General features: G+C 36.5%; 1 protein-coding gene across 5 annotated transcripts in view; it reads left to right on the top strand.

Annotated features, from left to right (window-relative positions):
• RBL1 (RB transcriptional corepressor like 1) overlaps positions 1–21,587 on the top strand; it is a 52,604-nt gene that overhangs the window by 25,663 nt on the left and 5,354 nt on the right. For 4 of the 5 annotated variants that reach the window (XM_033095292.1, XM_033095297.1, XM_033095296.1 and 1 more), the window contains 6 exons: positions 1,330–1,462; positions 4,202–4,471; positions 5,302–5,513; positions 11,714–11,890; positions 13,323–13,394; positions 15,471–15,561. In XM_033095292.1, the coding sequence (XP_032951183.1) occupies positions 1,330–1,462; positions 4,202–4,471; positions 5,302–5,513; positions 11,714–11,890; positions 13,323–13,394; positions 15,471–15,561 (955 nt within the window). The remainder of the gene's footprint in view (positions 1–1,329; positions 1,463–4,201; positions 4,472–5,301; positions 5,514–11,713; positions 11,891–13,322; positions 13,395–15,470; positions 15,562–21,587) is intronic. The other variant, XM_033095293.1, reaches the window with a different exon arrangement.

Genomic DNA, 21,587 nt, shown 5'->3' on the forward strand with positions numbered 1-21,587 from the left:
TTAACATTCCCACCATCAGTGTGTGAAGATTTCAATTTCTCCATGTCCTCTCCAACCCACTTATCTGTCTTTTTTATTCTAGCCATTCTAGTAGGCATGAAATGATATCTCATGGATTTACTTGCATTTCCATGATAGCTAATGATGTTCAACATCTTTTCATGTGTTTATTGACCATTTGTATATTCTCTTTGAAGAAATATCTATTCAGATCCTTTGCCCATTTTTTAATTGGGTTATTTGTCTTTTTATTATTGAGTTACAGAAATTCCTTATATATTGTAGATAGAACTCCCATACGCAATGTATAATTTGCACAACTTTTCTCCCATTCTGTGGGTTGTCTTTTTACTTTCTCGGTACAGTCCTTTGGAACACAAGTTTTTAATTTTGATGATGTCCAATTTATCTGTTTTTTCTTTTGTTTATGCTTTGGTGTCATATCTAAGAAACCATTAATTCCGTCATTTTTTATTTTTCAAATGTCCATGTAAAGAATTAAATCCTTTTCATTAGTAGTACATAGAATAAAAAAGTCAGAGTTTGTTCCTACTACATACAAATAGCACATTTAACATTTTGGTATCATGTAAGAAATTGTTTTTCCCTCTACCTTTGTTATTCTTTTGTAACTACTGTCTTTTCATCTTTGTCTCCTTATACTTTAAACTTCTTGAACTTTTCCCTAATCCCAAAGTACTCTGTCCATGATCAAGAACTTAAACAAAAATAGTTTCTTGAAATCTCTTCCATGAGTTTTTCATCTTTTGCAGCACTGTGATTAATGGGACAATCTTCAGTATTCATCAACATTTCCGTTGTAGAATCCATTGGGAAAGTGAAAAAAACTACGAACTTGAAGGAAAAGGATTTGAGTTGAAGCTCTTTCTCTATTAGAAGTGGTCAAATTTCACATTTTGAGCCTCAATTTTCTCATCCTTATGTGGAGAACGATAGTGCCTACTGCATAGGTTTATTTCTAATGTCAAACTGAAAAAAATGTATACACATGATTTGTATTCATCTTTTTTATAAGTATATATTGAGTATTACAATTTTAACACAGTTTTTTCCTTTCTTAAAATGTGTATATATTTTGGGGGGGGGGACCCTCTGTAGATAAACTATCAGATTAAGTGAGATGAACTCTTTACATGCATTCACCAACATTAACTATTGAGCATTTTATGCAAGTTACATTTTGTGGAGAAGAAAGAAGAAAACAGAAATAAAATAAAAAACAGAAGTTAAGACATTTTTCTCATTTTTTCTCTTGTAAGTTTTCATCAGTGGGTTTATCTGTATGTAAAGGACTTTTGTTTTCTACAGGTTATATTCCCAAATAACTTCGAAACGGGAAATGGGGGAAATGTACAGGGACATCTTCCCATGATGCCAATGTCTCCTCTAATGCATCCAAGGGTCAAAGAAGTTCGGACTGACAGTGGGAGTCTTCGAAGGGGTAGGTTCAACATTGGCAAAACAATGAAAAATAACAAAGATCTTTTTTCAGAGAAAATTTTAAGTCTTAAATTATTAAGAAATCTGATTTCTTCATCAGGATTTGAAAGGGGGCTTAATGCTTATGTCAACATCCTAGTGTGGCTTATTCTATACTTTTTTATATTAAAGTAATAAGATTTCCAATCTGATTTTGAATATAACATTTTTGTTAATTGCAATGTCAATTATTGTGAAAATAGCATTTTGGCCTTTTAATAAACACACACTACCTTTCCTAAATACTAATGGAAAACTAAATAAGCTAAATACCTACTTTCCAAATGTGACAAAACTTATATTCTTTCTCTGTCTATGTGTGTCTCTATAGAAATATATAAACAGAGCAAACAACTCCTTGGGATGCTTAAGTTCATCTAATAAATTGCTTATCCATACTCTCTTAAAATAGTCCATTTGAGCCTTACTCCTAGAAAGATTTTAATTTTAATGCATTCTTCCTTATTGTCTCTTGTGATATAGCAAACTGATGTGTGTATCTTCTGGATTATATAGGTCCTAAACTTTTTTTGTAATCAGTTAAGAAAATCTTTTGACCACAGAAAACCCCGAACAAACCTCAGATGAATAAGTATTCAGCATACATAGAAAAGTAGCTCTAGATCCATTTTTTTTTTTTTAATTTTATTGGGGAAGGGGAACAGGACTTTATTGGGGAACAGTGTGTACTTCCAGGACTTTTTTCCAAGTCAAGTTGTTGTCCTTTCAGTCTTAGTTGTGGAGGGCGCAGCTCAGCTCTAGGTCTAGTTGCCGTTTCTAGTTGCAGGGGGCACAGCCCACCATCCCTTGAGGGAGTCGAACCAGCAACCTTGTAGTTGAGAGGATGGACTCTAACCAACTGAGCCATTCGGGAGCTCAGCAGCAGCTCAGCTCAAGGTGCCATGTTCAATCTTAGTTGCAGGTGGCGCTGCCCACCATCCCTTGCGGGACTCGAGGACTTGAACTGGCAACCTTGTGGTGGAGTGCCCACTGGCCCTTGTGGGAATCGAACCGGCAGCCTTCGGAGTTAGGAGCATGGAGCTCTAACTGCCTGAGCCACCAGGCCGGCCCCGCAACAACTTTTATATCGATAAATTTCATCTTCACAAAGTCCTTCTGGCTACATATGTAATCTCTTGAAGAGAGGCAGTGTCAACATTTGCAGTCAGCTTTTCTTCTGTAACTTCATTGACAATTAATTTCACTTTCAGTAATATCACCTTTCATTTCTTTGGAGCACTTGTATCTTTTTTTTTTCATATTTCCCTCTTTCATTTGTCTGTTTTGTAAAATGTTATGTGGGTTTATTACTGGGAGACGAGGCAACATAACGACATGCTTTGCTTTCTGCACGAATCGAATAACAGATGTGCCCTGACCAGTCACGGACAGACTTGATGCACATCTATTATTTACATAATGATTTGTGGATCGAAGTTGGTAGTTTATGCATTTACTCGCAGTTAATATACCAAGGTAATTGAAATTTGAAATTTGAACTGTTTTGCTTGGGCTGTTGTCAATTTTAACTGTGGTTACTGAAATTTCTGCATATTAGAACTGTACAAAGCATGAACTCTGTGTGTGTGTGTGTGTGTGTGTGTATGTATCTAGATAGAGTCCTGTTAAGGAGTAATGGGAGATACAATAGAACTTTCCACGTTTACTGAGGACAGAAAGTCAGACCTGCTTTCATAACTCCCAGATTTATGCAGACATGTTTATTAAACCATGACTATTTCACTACTCAGCTCAGTAGTGCAAAGAGCTGTCACATCATTGCCACAGGTAATTTTCATACCTTTTAAGCATATTTTGAAAATAGGTTATGTGGCTATTATCTAGTGAATGTAAAAATAAATAATGAAATGCTTTTAATAGCATATTATAACCTTCATTGACACATTATCACAACCAGTCCATACTTTACATTAGGGTTCGCTCTTGATACTGTGCATTCTATGGATTTTGACAAATGTCTAATGAGTTGAGGGAAGTGGGGAAGGACTGTGGAAAGACGTAGGGGTTATAAGAGGCTAGGAGAACCTTTGCGGCTAGTGGAGAGGGAAAGGAGAGCGGCTCCTGCAGGACAGCACTAGAGGAGAGACATAATCCACACGTTTACTTTTTCTTTAATCAACATGTAACTGCCAACTCTCAGATGAAGGCAAGTTGAGCAGAGTCATATCACCTTTACTCATCTTCATCTTTTAGTGGGCTTACAAAAGATGATTCTGTGTCTACTAAATTAGAGAGCTACAGCACTGCCTTAAACTGCTTGAAGGGTGGGGGTATGGGCGAAGGAGGCAAAACTGTGAACCAAATAACTGATTTTTCCTTCTCCTCAGGTGTTATTTACTAGATAAGATGAGACAAAAGCTAATTGGACTATTACTTAAATTTAGCGGTCACTTCATCTTACCTCTCAGCTTCTACTTTACCCTTAACATTTTGCTCCTTTAATATAGACAGAGGTTCAAGAAACCAGGAATGTGAGCTGTCACAATAGCCACGTTTTATTGTAATGACTTATTTCAAGCCTTTATCTCCCACTAGACTTGATATGAGGACAGAGGCCATGTTATGCACGGCTGGATCCCTAGTGCCTGCATAGTAACTCAGTGTCTGTTTGTTGAATGAATGAGTGGACCTGATTTATTATTTGAAATACGTATCAAACTTTTATTTTTCTCTTTATTAGATATGCAACCATTATCTCCAATTTCTGTCCATGAACGCTACAGTTCTCCTACCGCAGGGAGTGCTAAGAGAAGACTTTTTGGGGAGGACCCCCCAAAGGAAATGCTAACGGACAGGATCATAACAGAAGGAACAAAACTGAAAATTGCTCCTTCTTCAAGCTTTACTGCTGAAAATATATCAATTTCACCTGGGCAAAGTCTTCTAACAATGGCCACAGCCATAGTAACAGGGACAACAGGACATAAAGTTAAAACAATCCCATTGCACGGTAATGTTTTAATGCATTTATTTTATATTTTTTCTGAGTTGGATAAAAATTTAAGACATGTCTTACTGGATTGGATCACCTGGTGTTTCTAATCCAGTATTTTTTAATTTTTATTTTTCAGAGAGGTTTTAGGTCCATAACAAAATTGTGTGGAAGGTACAGAGATTTCCCATATCCCCTCTGCCCCCTACCCACAGCCTCCCTCACCATCAACACTCCTGCACCAGAGTGGTACATTTGTTATAATTGATGAACCTACACTGACACTTTATCACGACCGGTCCATACTTTACATTCGGGTTCACTCTGGATACTGTACATTCTATGGATTTTGACAAATGTCTAATGAGACACATCAACCATTATAGTATTATGAATAGTTTCACTGCCCTAAAAGTCCTGTGCTTCACCTTTTGTTTTATTTTGAACCTATACTGTTTTTTGAATTTTAAAATTTTATAAATTTACCACCCTTTTTGTAAGCGCTTCTTGTATTTTCTTATCTGAGTTTTACAGATGAGTACATTGAGCAAGATTTAGTTTTTTCATTAGGAACATTTCCCTAATAGCTCAAAACAAAACAATATTATTTCAGAGCAGAAATAGAAATTGAGAATGTTCTAACCTAGAATTACTATGTTTGTGGCTTTTTTCTCCTTTTCTAACATACTCATATGCTTAGATAGGTAGGTAGGTAGGTAGGCAGGCAGGTAGATAGATAGATAGATAGATAGATAGATAGATAGATAGATAGATAGATAGAGTTGACAACTTTTCTGGAACACATGAAGCTTATTGCTAAAACTGAGAACTCTTGCTTCTACATTTAGGTATTGCAAATGATGCTGGAGAGATCACACTGATACCAATTTCTGTGAACACAACTCAGGAGTCCAGAGTCGAGAATCCTGTATCACTTACGGCTCAGTCATTACTTGATATGTCTCCGAAACAAACCCATCTTACTAAAGCACAAGAGGTACATCCAACTGGAATAAGCAGACCAAAGAGAACTGGGTCCTTAGCATTGTTTTATAGAAAGGTATGTGTTTTTATAACATCTAAAAAGATCTCACTTAATCAATATAAAAAAAAGTAACAGCAATTTTAGCTTTCTTTTGTGTGTGTGGTAAAATGCACAGAACATAAAATTTAACTATTTTAACCACTTTTAAGTGTACAGCTGTGTCATTAAGAATACATTCACATTGTTGTGCAGCTTTCACCACCATCCATCTCCAGAACTTTTTTATCTTCCTAAACTGAAACTCTACCCATTAAACAGTTAACTCCTCATTCCTCTTACTCTCCCCTGGTAACAACTATTCTTCTTTCTGTCTCTGTGAATTTTGACTACTCTAGGTACCTCACGTAAGTGGAATCATACAATATTTGGCCTTTTGTGACAGGCTTAACATAATGTCTTCAAGTTTCATCCGTGATGTAGCATGTCTCAGAATTCCTTTCCTTTTTAAGGCTGAATATATGCCATTGTGTGTGTGTGTATGTGTGTGTGTTTTTGTTTATTTTGTTCATTCATATGAAGATTAACATTTGGGTTGTTTTTCCCTTTTGATTATTAGGAATAATGCTGCTATGAACAACACTGGTGCCCTGGTGCACTACTTCCGTCTCTGCTTTCAGTTCTTCTGGGTGTGTACCCAGAGGTGAAATAGTAATTCTAAATTTAGTTTTTTGAGGAACTGCCATATTACTTTCGACAGTGATTGCACCTTTTTTTTTTTAATTGGGGAATATTGGGTAACAATGTGTTTCTCCAGGCCCCATCAGCTCCAAGTTGTTGTCCTTCAATCTAGTTGTGGAGGGTGCAGCTCAGCTCCAAGTCCAGTCGCCGTTTTCAATTTTAGTTGCAGGGGGCACAGCCCAGCATCCCATGCGGGATTGAACCAGCAACCTTGTTGTTGAGAGCTCGCGCTATAACCAGCTGAGCCATCCGGCTGCCCTCTGGCAGCTCAGCAGCAGCACGTTGTCTTCAATCTAGTTGTGGAGGGTACAGCTCACTGGCCCATGTGGGAATTGAACCGGCAACCCTGTTATTCAAAGCTCACACTCTAACCAACTGAGCCGTACGGCCGCCCCTGATTGCACCATTTTCTATTCCTACCACAGTGCTCAAGGGTTCTAAGTTTTCCACATTCTTACCAACACTTATTTTCTGTTTCTTTGTTTTGTTTTGTTTTGTTTATGATACCCATCCTAATGAGTATGAATCACAGTAGCTTTTGTTTGTGTTTTCCTAGTGATAATGATTTGAGCATCTTTTCATGTGTTTATTAGCCATTTGTGTATCTTCTTTGAAGAAATGTCTATTCAAGTCCTTCCCCCATTTTTTATTTCAGTTTTTTGTTGTGGACTCCTAGAAGTTCTTTATATATCCTGAATAATAATCCTTTATCAGATATATGATTTGCAAATATATTCTCCCATTCTTTAGGTTGCCTTTTCACTGTGCTGATAGTTTTTAATTTTAATGAGGTCCAATTTATCTGGTTTTAATTTTAATGAGATCCAATTTATCTGTTTTGTTGTCTTGTGCTTTTGGTGTCATATCCAAGAAATTATTGTCCATTCCAGAGTCATGCAGTTCTTCCCCAATGTTTTCTTCTAGAAGTTTAATAGTTTTAGCAATTACATTTAGGTGTTTAATCCATTTTGAGTTAATTCATATATGGTCTAAGGTAAGGATCCACTTTCATTGTTTTGCATGTGGATATCCAGGTTTCTCAACACTGAATGTCTTGGCACCCTTCTCAGTACCCATTCAACCATATATGTGAGGGCTTATTTTGAGACTGTTCTGTTCATTGTCTGTCTTTCTGCTAGTGCCATACAGTTTGATTACTGTAACTTGGTAGTAAGTTTTGAAATCAGGAAAGGAGAGACCTCCAACTTTGTTCTTCTTTTTCAAGATACTTGTCTATTCATTCCCTTGAGATTTCATATGGGTTTTAGGATGGTTTTTCTTTTGTTGAAAAAAACATCATTGGCTTTTTGATAGGGATTACATTGAATCGGTAGATTGCTTTCAGTAGTGTTGCCATCTTAACAATATTCAGTCTCAATCTATGAACATGGGATGTTTTTCCATTTATTTGTGTATTTTTTCATTTCTCTTGGCAATGTTTTGCAGTTTTCAGCGTACAAGTCTTTTGCCGCCTTAGTTAAGTTTATTCCTAAGATTTTATTCTTTTTCATGCTATTGTAAATGGAATCATTTTCTTAATTTCATTTTTGGATTGTTCATTGTTAGTGACATAGGAATGCAAGTGGTTTATGTGTGTTGATTTTGTATCCTGAAACTTTGCTGGATTTGTTTATTAGTTCTAACATTTTTTATGGACTCTAGGGTTTTCTGGTTTTCTACACATAAAATCATGCAATCTGTGAATGGAGATGATTTTACTTCTTTTCCAATTTGGATACCTTTTATTTCTTTTTCTTGCCTAATTGCTCTGGCTAGAACTTCCAGTACTATGTTGAATAAAAATGCTGTAATTGGGCATTTTCATCTTGTTCCTTAGAGGAAGTACTTTTGTTGTTTCACTTTGATGTTATATGATGTGAATATGATGTTAGCTGTGAATTTTTCACATACAGCATTTATTATGTGAGGTAGTTTCCTTCTATTCCTATTTTGTTGAGTGTTTTTATGACAAAAGGGTGTTGAATATTTTTTATTATTATTTTTTATTGGGGAATATTGGGGAACAGTGTGTTTCTCCAGGGCCCGTCAGCTCCAAGTCGTTGTCCGTCCATCTAATTGTGGAGGGCACAGCTCAGCTCCAAGTCCAGTTGTCATTTTCAATCTTAGTTGCAGGGGGCGCAGCCCACCATCCCATGTGGGAATTGAACCAGCAACCTTGTTGTTAAGAGCTCACACTCTAACCAGCTGAGCCATCCAGCCACCCAAGGGTGTTGAATTTTGTCAAATGCATTTTCTACATCAATTGAGATTATCATATTCTTTCTGTATTCTATTAATGTGTATATTACACTGATTTTCATATGTTAAACTATTCTTACGTTCCAGGAATAAATACCGTTTGGTCATAGTGTAAGATCCTTTTAGTGTTTGCTGTTGCATTCAGTTTGCTAGTATTTTGTTAAGGATTTTCACATTACTATTCATAAGAGATATTGGTCTATCATTTTCTTGTGGTGTCTTTGTCTAGCTTTGGTAATGTATCTTTCGGCTATTTTAAAAACATATTTGACCTCTTAGGAGAACATGATGATCTTATTGAGCTATGTTTGAACTCAGACTCATGGTTTAACTCCATTTCCTGAAATAACTTATGTTTCCTTGTATTCTTACATAACTTGAAGCAGTTGACCATCCTCTGGAATTTACCAAAACTCCATTTTGTCGTGTTGCTCTAAATGGGAGTTCACTGGGGAACAAGTACATCTTAGATCTTATGGATAAGCTTAAATTACTGAAGACTCATTATAAAGATGGGTAGGAGACAGTGGAGAAGATATGTAGTTTTTTTATCATAATTCCAGTGTGTTACCTTGTAAATGAAAATTTGAACAGTTCCCATTATAATGTCTAAATTGTTTTAGTATTAATGAAAAGGGACTGAAAGATTTAGCATAGAATTTATTTCACCATTTCCTACCTATCTTTTACGAGCACCATCAGCTAGCTCCTGATAAGACAGACATGTTAATCAAATATTTGTTACCGAATGATTCTTAAAAAAATCTCAGAGCTGGAAAATACCTCTCCAATCTACCCCACAACTAGATCGCTGGCTAGCCCATTCTTAAGAATTGTAAAGGAAAAAGAAGGCACTGGGTTTTTTTGTTTGTTTGTTTGTTTGGGTATTTTTTGGGGCGGGGGTGTTTCTACCCTTGTGCTTAGAGTTTAAGACTTAAGTTTAAGAAATTTGTGAATTTATTTCCAAAGAATCTCTTGATGCAAATCTAAGTTTATTTCCTTTAGTCTTTCTTGTAGTGTTTCTCGAGAGACTTCTCCTTTTCTGCACCTCCCACTGCCTTCTCTACTCTGCCTCCTACCCGACTCCTGCCCACATCTTGTGCCTAAGGCCCGTTTTAAAAAGTTTCAAAATGTAGTATTTTCTCTGTTCCCTTTTTTCAAAATGCAATATTCCTGCCTTGGATAATGAATCTAAAATCAACAAAAATGAGGCTTTATTTCTGCATTTTTAATTCAGAATTTGTTTCAGAATTTTATAACCTACTCAATATAGAAGTAGAAAATTTTTATCCTAAAAGGGAATGTGATCTCTATATCTATAATAAATATAAATGTCACATCTATAATGAATTCAAAATAGCCATTCCTTGAGTAAATTGCAGCTATTACCCATGTTGAACTCAGTATAATGCTGGTGTTTTATGCCTGAATAGAATTTACTGTGAATTTTTTGTTAGAATTCCAGAATATGTATATCTTTAAGGGATTGGATCTGCTCTGTAAAAGACACCTAACAAGTATTACTCAATTAGATATTATTGTAATCCTTCTGCATCTTTCCTGCTGCTCTGACCCCAGTGGTTCCTGTTTATCTTTTGGCCAGCTGGACCAGATACAAAGGGGTGGGATGCAGAAAATGAGTTGGCAGTAAAATGAATCACCGGTGGCTTTGGAGTCAACCACTTGTCTCTCTCTCTCTATGACATTACTGTATTGGGTATCTTACATTTGTTTTTAAGCTCTAATGCATGGATTCTTGTTCCTGTCAAAGATACTTTTCTGTAATTGATGCCATTTGTTTTTCCCTGAACATTAAACTTAAAGACAGTTGGAATAGAATAGTCTGATCTAGGAATACCACAGCAAGGTTAGCAATTCGTTTTGTTTTGTTTTTTTGTTGTTTTTTTTTGGAAGTGAGTTTTTTGTGGAATTGATGTTTCTTAATGAATATAACCTAAAATTATAAGAAAAAACAACACTTAAATGTGAAACTTACTACTATGGTAAAGTCATTTCAATAACAACTAGTGTTGTTTGAATCACATGTAATATCAAGCTGCTTTATACATTTCCTGTGCTGTCAAAAGTTAAAACAAAAAGGTCTTCATTTCCACACAAATGTGCACCAGATACAGTTTTGGAACCCAAACTACAGTTACAGTTGTCTTTTTTTGAAGCTTGATGAAGTGCAAACAAAATTTCCATATTTCAGAATTCATTTAAGTATGCAGTTGAGGAGCTTCCACCTACACTTCAACTAGTAGTTTAATGACATGCTAAAAGGCAAATATCAAGAGAAGAATTGAATAAAAATCTTTAAATGGCTTCCAAGCAATGAATGTGCTCAATTAAAATCATATGTTCATGGACAGATATTAGTATTTGAAGGTTAGCAATTCTTAAAATAATAAAACATAATGCTCCGGGATGATCAGCAACCATTTTAGAATCTTATAGGACCTTCGAGTCATTTGCATTAGTATCAATTCATATAACGACCATGTAAATAAAAAGTTCAGGACACTAAACTGAATGTATTCTGAGACACTTAAAAACAACAAAAACAGGGTGGCCAGTTGGCTCAGTTGGTTAGAGCACGGTGCCCTTAGCAGCAGGGTTGCCGGTTCGATCTCTGCATGGGACCCTCCACAACGAGATTGAAGCAACTGCTTGACTTGCAGCTGATGGATCCTGGAAAACAAAAGCCACACTTAAAATAAATAAAAGTTTAAAACAACAACAACAACAAAACCAGGTATCTCATTTAACATTGCTTTCATGTGTTTGAAAAACAGTGTAGGATATATGGGAAATTTTTTAAAAGGTTTTGCTTTCTGACTCATTTTTGGAGTTGAACATTTTAGTTCTTTATTTTCAGACATTTTTGGGTTTTCTAGCAATTTTACCTGAACCAAAAAATAAAAAAATGAAGACCTTTGAACACTTGAAAAATTATGTATTCATAACGGTCATGATGCAGGTAAATTCTGCATTTTACTGTTTCTCACTTTACATAGATGGCAGCATAGAGTAGCAGATGACATCTTTGCTAAAAGAATTTTTAAGGTACTTTTCCAATGAGAATTTTGCTTTAATTTACATTCTTCTGCCCTTGCAGTGAACTAGTAGTATAGAATAGAAATTTTATGTGATTTAATGTATCAACTGCCTAGGTGTTTGTTAACTTTGGCCTAAAAGTTCATGTTCATAGTAAGACATATATTTGAGAAATTATTTTTACTTGTTTTTTTGCATCAATGTGCTATCTTCCATCTTAGGTGTATCATTTGGCAAGTGTACGCTTACGTGATTTATGTTTAAAACTGGATGTTTCAAATGAGTTACGAAGGAAGATATGGACGTGCTTTGAATTCACTTTAGTTCACTGCCCTGATCTAATGAAAGACAGACATTTGGATCAGCTCCTCCTTTGTGCCTTTTACATCATGGCAAAGGTAACGTGTAAGTTGGGGGCAGCTCTTTCCCCGAGCTGTCTATATGTGAAGCATGAGGTGAAAATCTGTTGGACTTAATTGTTAGTTTGCCTTAAGTGCTATAAGCCAACAGTGCCCACCATTTTTAACTAAGTAGTAAATTCCAGGAGCTACTTATTATATCTGTTCTCTGGATTCTCCATTTAGTTTTATAATCAGCTTTCCCACTTCATAAGAATACATTGGTTGTAAAGAAGTTGGGAAAGGTCTTAGAGACCATTTGTAGTAAAGTGGCCTCTCCACACTATTAATGTGACACCATTCCACCCCTGTGACACTGCTAATCTGGCACTTTAAAATAACAGGATTATTACATTGTAGGTGAGTAACTGCGGCCCAGAGTTGAAAGTAATTTGGCAAGAGTTACACAATAAGTGGCAATCTAGGACCTCCTGATTCATAATCTGGTATAAAATAGCTTCTATAACATATGGCTTTTTATTGACTTACTGTGCCACCTCAGAAGAGCATTTTACTTTCTAGTTGCTACACTATGTTGTAAGTCATAAAATACCATGTCTTGTTTTTTAAAATTCACATGTATCTGAAACAGTCATCTGTGATTTTGGCCTTGACCATGTTGGCCACACTGGCTGTCCTAGCAGATGGACATACAGTTAAGACGTAATTAGTAAGCTTTTTGAGACAGAGGATGTTTTCAAATCCCTTTTTTGACAGCCCTCTCACAGTACCTCTTTAAAATCTCTATGCAAACGTTAGGTGTTAATAAATGCTATTAACTAATTTGTGCCTTCCAGAGAACTATCAGAACTCAGGCTTTGCCGTGTCTAGCTCAGCATTATGGAGAACAGGTTTAGTAGCAGACGAAAGGAGTAATTTAAGTGAATTTTATGATAACAAGTAGGCCAGAAGGTATTCCTTTATGGATCACTAATCCATTTTTTTCCATTTGGCCACCACTGTGACTTTTCTGTCTAAGCATTAGAAACCACATGATCTGTCCTGAAATCTTAAAAGCCTAATCTATAATAACCACTCATTTTTATTGTGACTCACCACAAGACTTGTTCTATCCGTTAGTATGTGGTTAATTTCCTTTCAAATAAGTACTTAAAACTAATAAAACTGGAGACTGTAGGGGATTCACCAGATCTGAGTTTTCTTATCACTCCTTTTATAAAGAAATGCATTTTCAGCAAAGTTATACTACAGCAATCTCAGTACTTTTGATTAATGAAACGATTAGCTGAGTCGCCACAGGGCACAAAGCCTGAACTTTAAAGGTAGTAAAAATCATAAATGGTAGTGGTTTTTAGTCATGGACTGACCTGGGGTTCATGGCTTTCTGCAAGACTGCTCTCACTACCAGACTATAACTGAAGCCATTTTTCTTTTAGGAGCAATTGATAAATGCAGTTTTTCTTTTCTTTAGGTAACAAAAGAAGAAAGAACTTTTCAAGAAATAATGAAAAGTTATAGGAATCAGCCCCAAGCTAATAGTCATGTGAGTTACATTGTTTTTCTTCCTGTCCAAAAATAGATTTGTACTATTTCTCTGATGACAAGTCATATAAAAAAGTAAACTACTTGGGCCAGCCCAGTGGCTCAGGCGGTTGGAGCTCCATGCTCCTAACTCCAAAGGTTGCTGATTCGATTCCCACATGGGCCAGTAGGCTCTCAACCACAAGGTTGCCGGTTCAACTCCTTGAGTCCCGCAAGGGATGGTGGGCAGTGCCCCCTGCAACTAAGACTGAACACGGCACCTTGAGCTGAGCTGCCTCCCAAATGGCTCAGTTGGTTAGAGCGCAGGCTCTCAACCACAAGGTTGCCAGTTCGATTCCTCGAGTCCGCAAGGGATGGTGGGCAGCGCCCCCGCAACTAAGATTGAACATGGCACCTTGAGCTGAGCTGCCTCCCGATTGGCTCAGTTGGTTGGAGCGTGTCCTTTCAACCACAAGGTTGCCAGTTCGACTCCTGCAAGGGATGGTGGGCTACGCCCCCTGCAACTAGCAATGGCAACTGGACCTGAAGCTGAGCTGTGCCCTCCATGACTAAGATTTAAAGGACAACAACTTGACTTGGAAGAAAGTCCTGGAAGTACACGCTGTTCCCCAATAAAGTCCTGTTTCCCTTCCCCAATAAAATATTTAAAAAAAAAAAAAAAAGTAAACTTCTTTTATAGTTTTACCGTATTTTAGATTTTTAGGTTTAATGGATATCATTAAATTCAAGAGACAGTTTCAGGAGAAGCCAGGAAATTGGCTATTCCTGACTTACCTATATATTTGCACATACTTCTCACAGGTTCTCCTATTGCATTTGTTCATTTGTTGAGTGGGAACATTTTTCACTGGAAGTTTAATGAAAAATAGATATAATAATAATATTCTTTAATTGTTTGAAATTTGATTCTCTGATGATGTTTAAATTCAGTGAGATCTCAGAATGTATTGACTTAAATTCAGCTGCTTTTGCCATCTGCTAAGATCTTAATGTTTGTATCTTGGAATAGATGTCAAGCATTTCTGATAATGTTGTTATCATAGCCATGGTGAGAATCCTGTACAATTTTTCAGTCATGGAAATACGAAATGTTAGCATAGTGGCCTGGCACATAGTAAACATTAACGACTGTTAGCACCATATTATTATCATTGTAGCTGAAAAACACAGGGTTAGGTTACCTTAAGGCTTGAACCGTTCAAGAGCCTGGTTGCTCTGCTCTAAGGGAGCATAATGGCCTCTTCTCTGTCCCCGGTGATCTGCTATCTGAGACAGAAAGAGAGATATGGTGGCTCAGATATCCCAGGCTGGAGTACTGGTAGTGACACCCCTTCTAAGAGAGCTCCACAGATAGTTTCACTTCTTTGTTTCAGCCCCGAAATATACCGATAGTGATATAAAGATATTAGAAGAGCCAAGTACATCCTGTGACAGGCTGGGAGGTTCTTGGATTCTTCAGAAAAATCCCCCAGGAACAAAGCCTAGCGAGGTCTAGATTGTCCCTAAAGATCATTAAGGTGAAGTTAGAGTGTGTCAAAAATGGGCCAAGCCAGAGCTTCCTAAATATCTTCTCCATACTAATACCAACAGGATGATGGGAAATGGATCATACCTGTCAGCTGTCTTGGAGGTAGGAAAGAGTTTAGGGGCAGGGAGAAAACAGATTTGCATGTGGCCATCTGAAAGGAGATGGGAATGGGATGGGAGCAGGGAAACAAGCCCCAATGAGAGCAAATGATTCTCAGGTAAGGAATTGAAGGAGGAACAAGTTCAGATCTTAGAAGTTACTTCTATGAGTATATGACAAAACCTGCGCATCAGTGTTTAGTTGCTGCTTAATTCTTCTATTTTGTAAACTTCTGTAATGACATATTTTAGGTGTAGGCTCTGTTTCAGTATTCCTTCTAAGATGTTTGCCATAATGTACATTTACCAGGCCAATAACATCACGCCCTTGATTATCATCCATACCGACAAATACTTTTAAATTGACTTGATATTTTGTACTTCTTTTGGTTTTGCTTAATCTGTGCCTCTTTGTGACTCAGCAGTCCTTTTTTTCCCCTCTGACCTATAGGTCTATAGAAGTGTATTACTGAAAAATGTTCCAAGAGAAGTTGTGGCTTACAATAAAAAAATAAATGGTGATTTTGAAATGACAGATCCTGGTAAGTTACCCAAGTTACCATTCTGTTATGAAATACATCTTTGATTACATTGTACTTATAATACAGTGGATTTCAGGCGACTTGGAGTCAAGGATATAGGTGGTGGATAATGCGTATGTGTTTTGGGAAGAAACACATAAGTTTGAGATAAGTATGGATCAGGTGCCTCCTCCAAAGAGGTTATGTATTGAAACCATTAATTTGTCCCGTTAATTGTATTTTAGATTTGCTAGTCTACATATACACATTAATAAAACACATAAAAGGCATTTAAATTTGTAAAATACAGTAGTCCCCCCTTATCCACGGTTTTGCTTTCCTTGATTTCAGTTACCCACAGTCAACTACAGTCTGAAAATATTAAATGGAAAATTCCAGATATTTTGAGTAGAGAGACCACATTCACATAACTTTTATTATAGTATATAGTTATAAGTGTTCTATTTTATTATTAACATTGGTTACGGTTGCTAATCGCTTACTGTGCCTAATTTATAAATTAAACTTTATCACAGGTATGTATGTTTGTATGTATGTACGTATGTGTAGGACAAAACAGTTATATATAGAGTTTTAGGCATCCGCTGGGGGTCTTGGAACATATCCCCTGTGGATAAGGGGGAAATACTGTAAATCTGAATAACAGGGAAAGTAAGATAGCTGTCAGTGATCTTCCTGGAATGATAATTAAGGATGTAATTATTATTATTAAAAAGTATGTAGATAATTCTGTCTCTATTGACAGGGCTGCTACCCTCTTGCTACCATCATGCTAAGACTTGAGGCACTAGTAATTTTTTTCAAAGAAAGGAAAATCAAGTGTTCAGTATTCATCTCCTTTCTACCATCTTCTTTTCCTTGACTCATATTCCCATTATTTAATGTGTGTGTGTGTTTGTGTATATATATATATATATATATATATATACACACACACATATATATATGCATGTGTATTATATGTACAATATGAGACATTTAGATTGTTTCCAGTTATACACAGCTTTGTGAGGAAATCATTGTAGCTTAGTGTTGGGTCCACACCCCTGTGATAAATTCTTAGCGAAAACTGGCTGGGTCAAAGATATTTTTTTATATTATACAAATATCCATAATCATTATGGTCTCTACTAGGATCTGAACTCTTGAGATCTTATCAAAAAAATCCTTTAATGATAATGGCCTAGAATCTGATCCCATTTAAGGATACATAGGCCAAACTCAATTTTTTTTACTTAAATATATTATCCCTGAGCCTTTTCAAGACAATGAGAAATATATTAGACAATAAACCTGACCCCAAAAAAAGTCTTTTCTATTTTTGTTAAACATGTTCCTTATCTGTCCTTGGCGGGTTTTCTGTCCCTATAAAACCAGGCATCAGAAGTTAGATGGGAAAGAGTGTGCTCTATGAGAAATAAAGTAACTGCTAGCAACTATATGGGATACAGGACTGGTGAAGTTCAAGAGAGTATAAGCAAGCAAAAGGAAATACATCATCTTTTCGTTTTGGTACAGAGTCTACCAATGAAGTTTGAGGCGAGTGAGGGTTAACTACTCTCTACAACCTAAAGGTTTCAGATCAAATTGTTATATAAACATTTATTAGCAAGCAAACAAAAACCCATTCTTAAGATCTTATCTAGTCGTGATGGCACAGAGCAGGGAGAGTACCCAGTGATAATGGCCTCAGGAATTCTGGCACCAAAAAGGGGAGAAAGTTACAGAGGAGGATACAATCAGGCAAGTCTATGTTCAGATAATACATGTTCCAGTTCCTGGAGCTATGGCTAGATGCAATGACCTAGACTTAGACACACCAAAGAACACGATCTTGGAAAGAACAGTCCTGGTTCTATAAATAAATTCATAATTAGGTATAACATTATTACTATTTAAAAAGCACACACAGTTTATGCGTCTTGTACAATTAGCTAAAAGTCCCATTTGTCTGTCCAGCCACCACCTCACAATAAAAGGTTCACTCAAGGCAGATGCCAAAGTTCCAAGTGCGGGATTCTGTTAGCCTTCCAGCCAGGATCAAACCAACTGCACTCATCCGAGTTCGGGTTGGGCTTCATCCATACTAGTAGTAAAGCCCCACAGACCTCACTGGATCTCTCATCCCTTTCATGATATTGTGGATAGTGTCTCAAATATTTTAACCATTCTGCTTATGTTAAATACTTCTCATTTCTACAACATGAGCCAATTTTTAGCATTAGGCATACTTAATAAATGGTCACTATTTTCATCAATAAAAACCTGTTTCAGATGTTGAATATGTCAGTTAGCAAAGCCTTGAGTATTACGACAGCCTAACAGAAACCCTTGTAGTAGCCACCTATAGAGAATGAGATTCCTGATTAAAACAGCAATACACTCAGGGACCATGCATCCTTCATTATCATGTTAGCAGACCACCCCAGACTGGCATTCTTGAGTACAACATTTGAGAAACCCAGATTATAGTTTAAATAACACAAACGTAATTAATACTCAAGTGTATAATGATAAAAACTTCACAATACTACAGAGGTTTGTTTTAAGGATTCTAAAGAATGGTGTGTGTGTCTGTGTGCACACACGTGTGGTTAACACAAAGTCTACTCATAATAAGGCCTCAGTAAATAGTGGCTATTATATATTATTTTTTATAAGCAATATAAACTTTATTATATTTTATTAATAAGTATGGCTCTTTAAATTTTTTTCACTTTTTTATTTTATTTTTATTTACTTTTTTAAGGAGGGCACAGACTCAGTGGCCCATGTGGGGATTGAACTGGCAACCTTGGTGTTATTAGCACCACATTCTAACCAACTAAGCTAACAGGCCACCCCTTTTTTTCACTTTTTTAAAAACTAATTTATCTAAGGCCATATTCCTTAAAATTCTTTAAATGTTGAAAAGTAGGTCACACACATACTACAAAAAAGAAAAATAGTTAAAGCAAATTCTCTCAAGCGACAAAAATTCTGTGTACATATGAGATGTATAAAGTTGGTAACTGCAAATTGGTAATTAGGTGACTTTATTTCACATTATACACACTTTACAGTCACCAGTTAGGGAACCAAGATATTAGTAGGGCACATTTTGACTTGTTTTTAGAGTGTAGTGATACCTTTTAGACCTCATAGGAAACTGCCAAAACCGCTGAAGTTTTAAATTGCTCTGTGGTCAGTGGCTTTTACATAACTGGAGGTAAACAACACTGCTCTCACAATCAGAAAGCCAGTGTGAAATATTTACTGTACAGTGATACTGTGAGGAGCAAAAAGAATGAATGAGGATGTGGTAGGAGAGAGAAAACGAATACTCAGTGCCTACTCCAGGGTTGCGCATACCTCACCCGGATCTTTGATTTATGAATAAATTCAGATCTTCTTTCTTACTTTCATTTTAAAATAATTTTGCTTCTTTACTTTCTTCATTTTTAAGTAACGAGAATCACAATATATGCCTTTTCTCAATCAGAAAACTAATGGACAGTGTAATGACAGATAATCTCTTGGTGCTCTGAGTTGGCCACAGGGCTCAGGAAATGAGGGATTAAATCCAACACTATTCATGTGTGTACTCAGTTGAAGATTACCCTCACGGACCCTCTGATCCTCCTTACCCTCAAACTGATCACGTGACAGAAAATGACCACAACATCATTTGTAGGAAACTTTCAAATAGTGGAAGAATGGCTCCCTTCCTTAGTACCTGAAAAAAATGCTGATATGATGATGTACAGTTTTTCTTGCATGTTCTGCTGTAGCTGGTTCTGCATTGTGATCTCCTTGGTGATGGAGGCAATGGGAAAACTTCACACAACTGCTTACCAACTATAGGAAGACAGGACACAGACTCAGCAGTAGCACTGTACAGCTCGTTTCTAGAGTCTCTGCTGCTCATTTCAGCAGCCTCTGCTGGAGAAATGTATCTTGAGAGGACAATGCCCAGGAATGCAGTGAGAGAAAATGCCATGATTCTAGAATCAGATTCATTAATTTTATTGCATGGCAATTCACTTTTGAGACACAATCTTTTCCCAGAGTGGAGGAACTATCTTAGCCTGTCTGCCTTCATCCTATTTCTCCAGCTTCTGTGTGATATACAAGATCACCTGGTTTAAGGCAATCTTACAGAAAGGGTCGGTTTTATACAGAAAAAAAAGTATCTTCAGATATTGAGAAGACATCCACATGGGAATGTAAAGTACAGCACAGGGAATACAGTCAATGATATTATAATAACTATGTATAGTATCAGGTGGGTACTAGACTCATTGGGATGATCACTTCATTAAGTTATATAAATGTCTAACCATTAAGCTTTACACTTGAAACTACTATAATATTGATATGTCAACTGTAAATGTAAAATTAAAAACATTTTTTTAAAATAGTTCATTGGTTCATTTAACAAATACATATGTCAAACATATACCATGTGCCTCAAATTCTATTAGGTAGAGGTGTCTCCTACCCTCTGAGGGGAAACAGATTTGTAACAATTATAGAACCAGTCAGAAAACCTTTGATCACATTCTCTCTCCCAATCTTTCCTAAGTTCCATGTCCTAATATATATGTGGTAAGATTGTTAGTTACCAGGCCTACTAAGGCTTTAATTTAAGATTGCTAGAGTCCTTAAAGAGGTTGAAAGGTAGAGATCTTTCTCCTGCATAAAGGATGACTGACATTTTGTTTTCTGTTTTGAAATGAAAACTATACATAGCTAAATAAAATCATGTTTCGTTAGAATCCAAGGTGCCAGAGTTTTAAATATTTAGTTCCTTCAAATTTGGTATAGTCCCTTACTTATGTAAATATTAACAACTGGAATTGGAATGACAGAAATATGAAAACTATAGTCTCTGCCTCCAGAAATTTCTAATTCAAGGACATTAAATAATTTTAATTGATCCATATGAGAATAACCTGCAATAGCTGTTACCAAGCCAGTATACCTTGGGACAGTGTTCCCCAGGATGGTAATAAGTGTTAGGGGAAGAAAGACTATGCGTAAAAAATTTGAGAAATACGGAATTAAAGTGAACATGTGTTTTTCTCCCTTCTCAAAGCCTTTAATATACTAACATGTATTCTGAATTTCCAAGAGGAGGATATAATATGCAGCATTTCCTGAACTTATTCAACCACATAGCTTTTTACCCCCCTATTAAAATCCTCTAAAAATAACGAGTGAAAAAGACATCCAAATTGGGATCGAGATCCCTTTGGAGATTCCATGGGGCTGCTTGGCCTGTGGACCCTGTTTGAGTTTTCTGGTTTTCTAAAGTGGAAGCATACTTCTATCCATGTTCTGAGTGTTTGCAGGCCAATGTATTAAGAATGAGAACTTCTTTTCACATGCTGAATTCTTTTCAGTTGCCAGTGGTTTTCTTAGCTCCTATAAGCATATGATTCGTGTATGTAGACAATGGTTTGTAATACTCTTCTCGAAAAAAAAGAGTAGAATAACGTTTTGCGTGGTGTCACAAGCTATCCCAGAGTTACACCAATAAACAGAAAAGTACCTTGGGGCAAGCTGTCATTTTACAGCTAAGGATGTTAGCTATAAACTGAGCACTGAGATTCCTGTTGTGAGTTAGGCTCTTTGAATACCTGTCACCCGCCATGTGTTTACAGAAAAACAAACACAAGCAGTTCATCTGGCTTCTTCTTAACCTATGAGTATATACCTTATCTATTAGAGTCTTTACACCTTTCTCAAAGAGCGAATATGAATATCTGCAGACCCTTTCATTATGTGAATCTCAAGGGTTTTTGCCACTGCTACCCATACTCTGGAGCTTAGTTTAGCTAAACCCCAACCCAGGGAGCTAAACCCCTCTAGGGACTACCAGAGACAGTGAGCTCAAAAGATGCGGTTGTGAAAAGATTCTTGCTGAAGTGGTATCTAGAGAAAAGAGTACTCCCTGAAATTTACATGTTTGCATTTCTCAAGATTTCCAATTTAATTTATGTATAAAATATAGATGGATTTCTGAACCTTTTCTAAAAACATTA

Source organism: Rhinolophus ferrumequinum, chromosome 23 (assembly GCF_004115265.2).
Source record: "Rhinolophus ferrumequinum isolate MPI-CBG mRhiFer1 chromosome 23, mRhiFer1_v1.p, whole genome shotgun sequence".
Taxonomy (NCBI): Eukaryota; Metazoa; Chordata; class Mammalia; order Chiroptera; family Rhinolophidae; genus Rhinolophus; species Rhinolophus ferrumequinum.